The sequence below is a fragment of the Ixodes scapularis genome, unplaced genomic scaffold (genome assembly GCF_016920785.2).
Source record: "Ixodes scapularis isolate PalLabHiFi unplaced genomic scaffold, ASM1692078v2 PGA_scaffold6__148_contigs__length_123643588, whole genome shotgun sequence".
NCBI classification, from domain to species: domain Eukaryota; kingdom Metazoa; phylum Arthropoda; class Arachnida; order Ixodida; family Ixodidae; genus Ixodes; species Ixodes scapularis.
The window spans coordinates 43,504,615-43,517,558 of record NW_024609881.1 but is presented as its reverse complement, the minus strand read 5'-3'; the positions used below and the strand labels follow the sequence as shown (position 1 = coordinate 43,517,558).

General features: G+C 42.3%; 1 protein-coding gene across 2 annotated transcripts in view; it reads left to right on the top strand.

The window, feature by feature from the left end:
* Positions 1 to 12,403, top strand: part of LOC8033079 (MAM and LDL-receptor class A domain-containing protein 2) — a 210,314-nt gene extending 197,911 nt beyond the window's left edge. Inside the window, exons 64-69 of one of the 2 annotated variants that reach the window (XM_029973441.2) lie at positions 543 to 674; positions 3,864 to 4,010; positions 6,564 to 6,660; positions 7,195 to 7,252; positions 7,843 to 7,887; positions 12,226 to 12,403. In XM_029973441.2, the coding sequence (XP_029829301.2) occupies positions 543 to 674; positions 3,864 to 4,010; positions 6,564 to 6,660; positions 7,195 to 7,252; positions 7,843 to 7,887; positions 12,226 to 12,288 (542 nt within the window). In that variant the 3' untranslated portion in view covers positions 12,289 to 12,403. The remainder of the gene's footprint in view (positions 1 to 542; positions 675 to 3,863; positions 4,011 to 6,563; positions 6,661 to 7,194; positions 7,253 to 7,842; positions 7,888 to 12,225) is intronic. The other variant, XM_040210499.3, reaches the window with a different exon arrangement.
* Positions 12,404 to 12,944: the final 541 nt, after the last annotated feature.

Sequence of the window (12,944 nt, the reverse complement as noted above, 5' to 3'; positions counted from 1 at the left end):
GTACTATGGTACACAGAATGAATGTGGTAAGGAAATTAATGATTTAGGTTTTGTTCTGGTCACAATATGAGAAGCTTGGGTGAAGACACCGTGTCTAAAAAGGGCAGAACAGTGTGTGCGATTGTGCCATTACTACAACTGTAGAACCTGATGTTTTGGGACTCTTTGTGGTGTCGCAGAAGTGATCGACCAATTATGATGAGGACGGGATAAATGAGTACAGCTAGTTACTCGTTTAAATGGCATTGTTTTATTGTTATGTACTGAAAAAGCATCACCCCGAAGTGTTATTTTTTCTACTGAAAAATGTTTTGTTGCTTGGCTTGACTGACGAGCGAGGAATTCACAAACCATAAAAATGCTCTTGTGACCCTCGGAGTTTGTGGACACCTATTTGAAATTCACTCCGCTAATAAAATACACAGCTTTTTGTCTTCAAGTAACATATTGTCTGTTTGTATGATAATTACAGTTTATTTGTATTGGCTGGAATGCAAAGCTTCCATGTTCGCTTCAGTCAAAGAAGACTTTTGTTCTTTTAGGAGACGTACAGATGTGCCCTGTCGGCTACTACTTCTGCAGCGATCCTTCAATCAATCCGTGTCTTCATCGCTCCAAGGTTTGCAACGGGCACAGTGACTGCAGCGACGGGTCTGATGAATCTCTCTGCGGCGGTGAGTCTACATAGTTATCCACTAACTTGCCATACTTACTCAAATAGAGGTTTACTTTGAATATGCGTTGAGCCCCTAAAGAGCACTCATCTAGAGTACGGGTTCTCAAACTTTGTTCCAAGGAATTCATGGGTTCACCAGAGTACCCTAATTGGTTTTCTTCGCTCCCAAAATACCTCTACTGCCTTTCTATGTCAATCATTTCCCCAGTTTAAGGACTTGTGTAGCGAGCCTGAGCCGCCGATTCATACATAGCTATGAGCCAAACACTCCCTATCATGGGCATAGTTTTCTACAAGGATTTGCAGGCTCCTCCATAACGTTATTGGATCAGTGATGATTACCATGCAAGGTAAATAGGATAAAGAACGCTAGTTAGACTAATTATTTTAGAAAGACGAAAGTGAACAATATTTCTTCTAGCTAAGATTGTGCGAATATTACGATTTGTGAATAGCAGTTTTGAATAATATGCTTTTCGATATTTGCTTCGAGATTAACTGCGATGTTAATATTTTTCGAAGTGTGGCTCACCACTGCAGAGTGGAGAAGCAACACCCACTGAGCTCGCTTCCGGGGCTGTTGTTTCACTGCAGTCCACCGGGACTCGGTAAGAAACGCACACAATGGGACTGACGCTCCACGATTAACACTTCGAAACTAACAAATATATCAGCTGCATGCTTGAAGAAGAGTACAGTTTCAGGGCGAGTGGTGCAGACTTGCGCCTGATGTAGTTAAACCGAAGCATAACTGTTTGGAGTATTGGTATCTAGATTGCAGTAAAATTTTCAAAATGAACCTGACTGTTATTCATGTGTTTATCAGGCAGAAGTGCCTAGACGTACTGCCTTAAAGGGGCGGTGCAACAATTTTCGGACTTCGGTCAAGGCTTTCTGGAAGTTGCCCCCTGACACTTCTGAAGTAAAGAACAGAAAACCGATTTTGCCTGCGTGTCCTAGTTTTTGCGTAAAAAAAAAGATAAAGATTGGTATTTCGGGCACCCCTCAACTCACTCCCAGTCTTCAGGGTCACACCTGGTCGCACTCCCAGTGACGTCATTCGGAGTGCCGTGTAGCTTCCCGTGTGCAATCTCGGAGGACGCTTCCCCTCCCTCTCTCTGCGTACATTAGCGGGCGCTATGCTGCAGCTTAGAGCCGAGCGAGGTCACGTAATCTTTCCGCCGTAGTTCCTTCGGCTGCCACTTGGGGCTGCAGGTGGGGGAAAAAGCTCGACTTTTGCTTTGCGATTATGCAGCGGAATCGCGACATTTTTAATGAAGGAAATGTTTTCTCTATCCTCCGGGACACGATAAACAACGTAAAAATGACGAGATGCAAATTCTTTTAATCATAAAATCGTTGCACCGCCCCTTTAAGAATTTGTTGATAAAGAAAATATACTTGCATATAACAAGAATATTTATAAATTCCCTCGATTAGGTAAAGCTGCGCATCTCTAAAAGTTTAATTCCATGTCGAATGTATTTAATACTTGCCGTCCTAATGTAGGCATTAAACGTTCTAAGGCCACAGTCGATAAATATATTTGCATTAAAATCAACTGAGATTAGAAATGGACGAGTAAAGCAAGTAGAAGCTTGGGAGCAACCTTCACTAATATTTCGTTTTGTGAATATTGTAGCCATGCAAATGCCATAAGTCTTTTTGGGAATGAATATTTAGGGACATACCATAGCTTTTCTATGCATAGTGAGCATGCAATCTCAATTGTCTTTATGAATGCATGGGAATCAAGTGGACAAAATAATTTAAGTATAAAGACGTGACATGCATAAATGAGCATTTTAGTAATAAACACTGCTTATTTATGTCTTAATATTATCTTCAATATTGCAGGCGCTTTGTGTACTCACAGCCTTTGAAATTTCCACAAATTAAATCTCTCTCGATATTTGAGGCTTTTTTATTGCGGGATTTGTGGGTTCAAGTACTTACTTATTCCTGCTCGTCACCTCTCGTTTTCTGACATTCCAAGTGAGATGTGGTGTAGGAATACAGAAACAACTGAAATAATATTATGGCAAACTGGTGCGAAAACAAAGAAATACAATAACTTCCCTTTTCAGGTGTCAGTGTTAGTGTAACAGGATGATTAAGTGCTGGCAGAGGACTGGCATGAAGCATCGAAGTATGGGTGCTTTCGTTCGAAACAATAACACAAATTAATTATCGAGAATGCGCTGTAACTTACAAACGAAGCAAGGAACGTTAAAATTAAATGTATGGCCAGAAGTGTCAAACCGAGATCCACGTGCGCTGCCAAAACAGCCATACACTTAGTAACAATGCGTTTTCTTCATGTTGTCTAAATTTGTGTGTGCAATAATCTGTTGAAATAAAAGTTTTTGAACAGCTAAGGTGTTTTAAAGCGGTAGCTTTATAGGCCTAACCAACCGAAGGAGCAACGTAAGCAGGAAATGTGTAAGTCCGACAGTCCGTAACCACCAACCTGTTTATAAAACGGCAACCCGTGCCAGGGTTTGATCCCCAGTCACCCTGCATGGAAGCCGAGTGTGCTGCTCACTGAGGTAGGGACCCAGCAACCGGAAAAGCGAGGAGCAGATGCCGGTGGTGTTAGAACGCCTGAAGAGAGTAGATTGGTAGAAAAGACAAGAAAGAGAAGAGCAGAAACAGGTCGTGTAGTTTGTTCAGAACGAGGAGGAGTGGAAAGGAAAGAAAAGTTCACTTCTCGTTTGGTAACCCAGAAAATTCAGTGCATAGGTTTTGTATCTGGATGGTGCTGAAGAGAAGCCTGAGCAGCGTCACAAAGAGACAATGGTGTGACGTAATTTGTTTTCAAACAAAAACTCGCCCAATGCACCACCTGAGGTAAGAGCACCATCCACCCCTGGCACTGAAAAACTAAGGGTCATCCAGCTTAGGCACCATCCGAAGTAAAAGCATCACACACTCTATGGAGCTACCGCATTTAAACGCGTTTTACAAAAATGACCAGACATGCAGCCAATTTTGTATGACTGAAGGAATCGCTTTGAAGCCACCGATATTCTTCAAAGAAATGCAATGAGTGAAAGTGCTTTTTTATACATCCTGTGGGTGCAAATGTATATTCTTTAGACGAACTCCCTGTATGTGGGTACCGGTGTTCGTTCACTGAATTATGGCTATGCCGGAAACTACGTATCTGTTATCTCCTTCTCTGCAGAATGCCCTGACTACTTCTGTCTCAATGGCGGAAACTGCAGCATATTCCTCGGACGGGAGCCCCAGTGCGTGTGCCCGGGTGACTTGTTCGGGAACCGCTGCAGCAGGCGACTTGCGCAACCCGACTCCATTATCAACGAATCCTCAGGTAGAATTGATTTTTTTTATGGAAAATGGCGTGCAAACGTGCAAGACGAGGGGTCAGGGGTTTGAAAATAAGAGTTAGCTATAGCAATATTTATTTTAAAAGTATTGTTTGTTCTTTTCAAGACCTGCGTGGAAGTGATCTGAAAGGAAACGCCCCAAAAAGATGACTATCTCCTGCAAAGGGACGTACACTGCGAAACATTCTTAGCACGAACACAACGAAGACTTTCAAAATTTTACTTTAGAAGGGTATTGGCAAACCTAGAAATTTATCACTTTAGTTAGTACCCCGAAATGAGTAATTTCCACAAGTATAGTATTTTTGGTGACAGTCCTTTTGCACTACGAGAAAGGCAGATAACTGGCGATGGCTTGGTCATGGTAACAGTGTTGTGGATTCTAAATCTCCTGGGAAAGAGATGGCTGCCATACAACAGGAAACCAAAGGCGCTATCACCTTAATGAAACAGTTCGACAACTCTCTCCGTCAACACGAGGGAAACATGTTTTTGGCGGCCCTGTCATATTAATGCAACAGCAACTCCGAGGAAACATGTTCTTGTCCGATAGTTGGTAAACACTGTCACATCGCCCCTGCAAACGCGGCTAACATGGCGGAATTCCGTCATCTTGTTGTTTTTTCTTCGTTCGTGTGTGCTGCGGCATTGATAGAAATGTGTCTTTACACAGTGCCAGTCCTTTCTAAGAGCCTGAAATCACTGCGGGTCGACATCCACCAGTGACAGTGATTGGACAAATAGACACAAGAAATGATTTCCGCTACATATCTTATCAAAATGCTCTTCATTCATTGCCAAAGCAGCAAGCCCTAACCAATGAAGATGAGATCGCTGCTATATTTATGATTAATGGCAGAGTATGAAGCCTTCCTGCGTTTCATAAAATTCCCACTTCTAGTGTAAAGGATTCCATCGTCAACTGTACCACGAAGGGTTTTGGGTAGCCTGACGCTCGTTCTAATCATTTTAGAAGTGTGACTGAAGGTTCGACCTTCAAATTTATTGGTACTATAAGAATTATTTTTATTGCTATGAACTTTAATTTCCCTTTTGCTTTGGGATTGATTCATTGGACAAAACGTCCAAGATTTTCAAAACGATTTTACATATCGCCAGCTGGCGTTTTTTTGCTTTAACTCCTAATTAGGATTGGACGCTGTCAACTTCCGACGTTTAAATCGCTCGCTTTCGAGGATCCATTTTAGTAACTTTTCAGTGAGTAAGTAGGCATGCAATTTAGATTATTTGAGGAATATGTTGGACCGATCAGTGCCGGCCATTCTAATTTTAGTTAAAAGCTTAAATGTTGAAGGCACTAGCTGTGACAATTTCGACAACCAGCACATCAGGCATGAGTTGAATATTGTTAAAATAGCATTGGCCGGGCATTGCGTTCGTAAGTTCTTCGAATGTTTCAGTTGCACTATTAACATTTAAACCAACGAAATGTGGCTCTGCGAATGTGTCATCTACTAGTGACTCTCCCTATTTAAAGAACCACATTTTTTTGGTTATGACCTTAAAGAACCAACTCATTTCCCGCCCTTCCCGCCGCGTACGCAGTAATTTCAAAAGAAAAAGGAGGTGGACGATGTTTTGGTGGGTGAACAGAAAAATTTCAGAGCAAGCGAATATCTTATAATAAAAAGTTGCTTGTTTGTACGTTCATTTCCTCGCTAAATTTCAAGGGGAAGTTGATGTCCTGCGACATGGCATCATGTAACACTCCGCCTTCACACCATGACGTTATGCTATGTGACATCGTCACATTATATCGGGTTGGACACCATTGTGTCCCGTAACTTTAATTTCTCCTGTAAATTTAGCGGGAAGTGTACGTCACGTGATATTTTGGTATCACTGGACGACACCAAGTCAAGTCGGGACACTGACGTTACGGTGTTGTTGTGTCACTTGATGCCGTGATGTCTGGTGACATCACGTCGCATGTAGTAAATTGTCCCGCTACTCTTTGCGGGAAAATGAAGAAATCATTTTGTTTATTTTTTCGAAACTAGTGTTTAAAGCCCCACCTTCAAAATCATTTCAACCAGAATGAGAACCCTCCTCGCCACATTTTTCATTTCCCCCTCTCCCACAACCTTAGCTTGACGGTGTGGGACTCCTTTCCTTGCTGCCTCATGGGGCTGAATGAACCGGAATAAACTTCCGACTTATCCGGCCCCAATTTGCAGCAACAAAAGGAGTGCCCCCGCCGTCATGATAGCAGTGGGTAAGGGGAAATGGGGAGGGTGGCGATGATGATTTTCAATTTGTCAGAATACTTCATATAATAATTCACCGCTTATAACCATCAGTTTATGCTCCAGATACAGCGATAATCGTTTGTAATGATTTCATTCTGTTTATTTCTCATTATCATTTTAAGTTGATTGTACCCTATATGACTTAGTAGATAAAGATTGCTGGTAATATTTTTAGGAACCTAGTTTGTTTCTGCTCAAGTGTAGTAACATCACTGTGCTTTTTGAGTAATTTTCATAACTCAGCATGATGGACGTTTTCTGCCGCAGCAGTATCCGGCTGGTCTTACGGTGCTCCAATCTTCATCCTCGCCATCCTCGGGTTAGTGATTGGGGTGGTGATTTTCCTGCGGAAGAAGAAAGCACGGTGAGTGTGCGATTCATACACCTCGTCGACGTGACTTTAGCTCTAGTCGCTGACAACGTGGGAACGGCAGGGATGATCCTTAGTTGTCCCGCCTCCAGCGGGACCTTCCTACATTCCAGAACGTTTGGCCGTCTCGCGCGCCTCAAGCGCGTTGGAAAGCACTTGGGCGTGTGCTAAAGGTCAGGCATTCGAGACACACACCCTGCCGTTCTCTCTAGTAATGAGCATAGATGCACCTTGGAAGATTTTGTAGTTAATCGGACGAAGACAATTCACCAACCTTCTTTCAAACACGAGAGTGACTCTCTCTTAATCGGTAAATCGCAAACCATTATCGGCAGAAAACAGGCTCGACAAATGTTTACTTGGGAGGGGACTTCCTGTTTGTGGTCCCTCGCCACGCATTGTACTACAAATCTATACTCACCTCTTCTTCGAACGCTTTTAATGTAGAATGAATGTTGCTTACGGCACAGTTTGACTACGAGTCCAAAATAGTGGGCATTTCATAATATCTGGACGTTTTCTTCGCAGGGACGAGGATGAAGTAATATCCGTCCTGAACCCTAGCTATGGCCTGCCATTGGATGACGTAAGTTCATACAGCAGTTAGTAATTGAAAGTGTTTAAAGATGGCGGTGAAGTCTTATTAGATGTAATGAAGATAACCCTGCATGAAATTAAAGCCAGGCATCTCTTCATCGCCTAAAATGTCCAGCGAACTCTGAAGTTTGGTTGACATGATTTTGTAGGACAGCATATCTTTACAGCACACCATGAATTGATAATTTATTTTCTTTCTTAGTGACTGAAGAAAAAAAATACATTTGGGAGAATATTTGTAACTGTACCTGCAGTCGACATAAAACAATTATTTGAGAAGGAAGGATTTTCGTTTTGTCAGAAACACATACTTTCACCTCTTGGGAACAGAACTCACCATATTTGTGTTACAGCTACCAAGAGGATTTCGAGGAGGGCAAAGAAGGCACCTTATTGGAACACTAGAAAAGCTTTGAGATAAGCGAACACAATATGTCAGTGATATCTCATCCATACGCTAATATTTCTGTAAGAAAGGTTATAGAGGATTTTGGAATTACTAGATTAGGAGAGAGAAACTAAAATTGAAACTTTTTAATAGTTGCTTATTCTCATCTTTCGTCGATTGTTCCTTTACAGCTTGAACTGACAAGCCCTGATGCAAGCGATGTAACGTTTGTGCACGTAGGTACCCCTTTAAAAAATATGTGTCACTCTTCAGTTTAAGTGTTTTCTGTACATCAGTGGTTCTCAAAAGCTGGCTCTGCGGACCCGCTGAAGTTCGCGAAGCTATTTCCTTTGTCTGGGAAGCCGTTGCTTCAATCCTCATCACGCCGCCCGATTTATATTGAAAAAAAAATCCTTTTTTTGTTGACCCTGGCTAGGTGGCACAAGCTACCCCCCGTCCTAAATGGTACCCCGTCCCCCCATCCTAAAGAGCCTTACCATCTAAATATTCATTCATCTTTTCCTTGATGGTCCTCACTCCTTTTTTTCTAGAACAGTAAATGTTACCCTTTCACAGTGCAATTCGTTGTCTTGACGAAAAGGCAAACAGCGCGCAGAAAACGGGGACAAGAGGAAGTGCAAACAGGACAAGCGCTTGTCCTGTTTGCACTTCCTCTTGTCCCCGTTTTCTGCGCGCTGTTTGCCTTTTCGTCAGTATGAACCAACTAACCCACATCGCCACCCTTATTTCGTTGTCTTATTTGATACTCTCCTCCTTCCCCTTTCCCACACTGTCGTGGGGTCCCCCATCACTTTGGAGATTCCCCACACGTCCCCGACACATCAGTGGTTGAGAACTACTGTTCTAAACATTGGGATGACAAGCAGTTCTTTTATTTTTTAGTGAACATGTCATAGCTCAATAACACCTATAGATGCCATAACGCAATAACACATGTGTCCATAACATAAGTGTACATGGCATAACATAAGAGCACATGCCATGACGCAATGCGCCGACTTATGAGAAGGCCAGTTAAAAATCATGTGGTCTTGCTTGCCTTAGTTTTTCAGTTTCCCATTTCTTTGTCGCTTTTGTCGCTGCACTGGTATTGCATTTGTATATAGGTCCCCACGTTTGACTTATGCGCCAGCATTTGTCGATGACCTAGTACCCGGTTTGGTGCCCCATCTCTTTCAATTCATTCACTTTTCCAATCATTCCTTATTTCTTCTATCCATTCGTTCAACAATTAATGTAATGATTCGTTTGTTTATTTACATGCTCTCCTACAAGGGATCGTTTGGTGATGAGGGACAACAGGAAGATTCGAGAGAAGTCAGAAACAACATAAATGATACGAAATTTGAGTTAAAAACTTCAATATCCGTCGTGCCCAGGGTGGCATACAGGTGTTTAATGTAGGCCATAGGACTAACTGAAAAACCTCGATTAGATAAAAAAAAAACAAAAAAAACACCCAAGAAACTCTTAAATCTTGTTTTGAACGATGAACATAGATAGCTTATTTGTTATCAAGGCAATCAATTACCACGAAAAGTAATTTACTGTCTCCAACCAATTCTTCGGGTTCGATTGGGATCGCGATAAAGTCCTGGGTAATCCAGCAGTCGAAAAAATGAAATTATAAGAAGATCTTTGTATTGGCACTTTATATACTAAATGGCTGGAGAACCAGGTCGGTAGTTTGCTGGACGGTGCTTCACCTCTGCGCGACCAGATCGTCATACATTTTAGTTCTACATTACAATGAACGGCCGCACAATGACCTGCAGTCAAGTTGTCCCTAAACCAAACTATGAACAAAAACAGCGTTGAACTTTGAAGGGGTTCTCAGACTTTTATACAACCGCAATCCGTCCGTAAATTCGACAGGCATCCCCGATGCATAGCACGAAAAAAAACTCAGACCTAGCCGTTGACGCGTACAATGAAGTTAATGGGACACTGACACCCCCCAAAACTTTTTGTTTCTAATATTTTCCCAGGCAATCTATTATGGAGTTTGAAGTCTACCCAATTAATAGTTTGCTACAGAGTCACGTATATTTTAACAAAGCCAAAAAACACTACAGCTCGAAACCGAAACTTGTTCACGGAGGTCAGAAATGTATAGAGGAGAGAGTGAGTGGCGGAAGTCACGTGGCTATACCCGGCCGTACGTTTTGTTTTTCCCTCCGCACATTTTTTTTTTGTTGCGTGCAGCAGACGACATTTTGCGGGTGCCGTGGGATTCCTTTCCAGTTATGTTTATTCCGCTCGCTGTTGTACACTTCAAGATGAGTTGGTTTGTCCATTGAAGAGTCGGAAAGGAGCAGTAAGTGCCCTTGCTTAATTTTCGTGATCGGCTTCAAAAAGAATGCTACCCAGATGTTTCGTGTAGAGCCGCCTCACAGGTCCTGTATCCGAAAGGGACATTGTCCGGCAGAGTCTGCAAAAGTTCCCGAAAGATAAACGGGTTCGGGACCAATGGCTGGCTGCAATTCCTGTAGAACATTTACGGGCACCTCGGAAAGCGAACGCTACCCGATTTATATGCTCCTTGCACTTTGTGAAAAGTGACCGTATTGAGTTCGCAGGTGTCAAAAAGGAAATCCCAAATCATTTAGTTCAGCAACGGTTCGTCCACAACATAGGTTTTTTCTGTTTCTTTTTTTCAGCGATAACTGTAAAAAAAAGAAAAATAATTAAATATCGAAAAATGTCTATAAAAAAAGCAATAAGAAAAAACGGTCCGTTTACGCTTTGGATTGAACCTGGGTGGGCTGTGTGCGAAGCGGATATCTGACCACTGAGCTGATGGGGGAACTCTTCGTAATAATGCAGCCGGTCAACTGCAGGCTGGAAAGTTCCTGCTGATTTTCCTCCAGCAAAAGCCCTCCCGGCTTGAAGTCGGGCAGCAACTCGTATTGGCTACATTGCACCTAGTAAAGAAATCGTACGCGCGCATATTCAGCTCGAAGTACACACTTGGTGCTTGACGTTTAAGCGAGCGATGTCTTCAGCCACAAGAAGGGGGCGACAAGTCGGCGACGTTTTTGTACACATCGGCTTAATGGTCGGGTGTGTCGTACTGGATGGATACCAATTCTTTTGATTGGTTGAAAATTTCTCTTTCGAACGAAGACAGAATTCACTGGTGCTGCGAATGACAGTCTTGAAGTAAAGTCGTCCGTCATCCGTTGCCATCGCCGTCTAGCCCGCCATACTCACGATATGTGATACGACGGCATGTTGAGAATTGCGCAGTGAAAGCACAGAATGCTTCCGGCTCTATGTGCAACTTTTTTCTTTTTACAGTTAACGTATCTGCAGCTTTTTAGAGGCCACTAAAAACGGGTTTTATGTTTTTCATAATTTTAATATTAAGTGTGTGCCTACAATGACCTACGACTTTGACTAAATTTGGGGAATGTGTATAAACCTTAGAAAACGGCCCTTGACCACGGAGAAGAGAGTGAGCGCTACTTAAATTGGCCAGTTCTTGACTGGCGGTTTTCGGGCGGAAAGAAACTGAATTTCGACCCGAAAGTTCTGTTCTGGGTAGTTGGGATCTTGCAAGTCACATACAACTAAAAACCTCAGTGAGCATAAATACCCTTTCAGTGTCCCTTTAAAGACGCATCTAGCGCCATTTGACACTGCTTAAGACCACGACAGAAGGAACGCGAAGGACAGCAGCGGACAGTTCCCAAACGTTTAGATGACCACAATCCCTCCGTCAACAGCAGAAAACAGAAGTTAGAATCAAATTAACCTCGATTTCAAGAGAAAGTCGATGATTCCGATTATAGCCTAAATCTAGTTTTTGTATCGCATAGACAGCGCCCCATTGCATATGATACGTCTACCACAAAGTGTGGAGGCTCAGGCCAAGCCGAAACAAACAAGAATGGCGGCTATTCGTTTCGTGGTGGCGGTAGGGTGGTCGCTAAAGTGAAGCGAAATTTGAGCAACATGGCGTGCGTTGTCCCGATTTTCAGCCGCTTTTATACATTAAGTCTATGTGGCGAATGACGGCGCCGAACAATTGTCGGAATAATCGGCCATGTCCGAAAGTTCAATGTTCAAAAAATGGTTAGCTACTGTATACCAAAAATCAAATCTTATTTGTGTAGTTTCTAACTTAAAGTAGGACGACCGAGTTGTTTCAGAATATGTTTTTATTAAAAAAATGCCCACCAGTATATCAATCATAAAAAGAACTCGAAAGAAACGTTTCTCAACAATGTTTGGTGTCCCTTCCATTAATGTGTTACCTGAAAGGATTCTCGTCATACACCACACGAATTTGACGGGTTAAGTTAGAATGAAGAGATAAGGATGAGGCTGGCGATGTTTTTTGATCTCGTAGTAATTGATTTGGAGTGCTGACAATCCTTTGTAAAGGTTTTAACTCGTCAGAGATACCCCCGTTACATGTTTCGTCTGTGCAATCGAACTTTGAAATTCAATTCAACAATTCTCGTAAAAGTTTTTCTTTCAGTTTTTCACAAATTTCTCTTTCTTGGTCCTCTGCTAACCTGCTATTTTTTTTTTCTTTTATCTGACAGGACGGCGTCTCCTCATCTGGCATCGTTAATCTTGGCTACCAGAATACAGAGTCTCAATCTTGACCCTAGCTGCGCCATTGGAATAACTCACGTTCAACAAATTCTACTGTGTTTACATAAGCTTTGAACATTAATGTTGTGCATGTCTTTTCACATCTTAATAAACAAATAAATACGACATGATTGTGCTTTCTTTTGTGCTAAAGGATGTGTGCATGATGTTTTGTCCTCAGCTGTGTTATTATAACTAAAGTTTGACTAGGCCCACTCCGTTAACTTAAGCTTTCAACATTAGTGTTGTACATGTCCTTTCTCGTTTTGCTCAACAAATATCTGTGTGAGCATGCTTCCCCTTCCAAAGCATTTATGCATAATCTCTTGTGCACCCGATAGAGTTTGGTCATATTGCATGCGACTTATACTTGAATAATTTAGTAAATTGACCTAAAATGTATTGTAGAACGGTCATCGCATTCTTGCCCGGGTAATTTAAGCGCCGAGCTAGTGTCACCAGCATGTAAGCTAACTATTGTGTGACTCAAAGGCACCGTTGACCCTTTGAAGGGACCGCATGAATCAGCCTTCTAACATATTGTCACGAATGACAATTGATGAGGCGATAACTGAAGAAGCTAAGCGTTTAATTGGGCGAACGTGTGCCCAAAAACAAAAAGGAAACGGACGATAACGTTATAGCGTCGCGGGCGTCGATGGCGGCA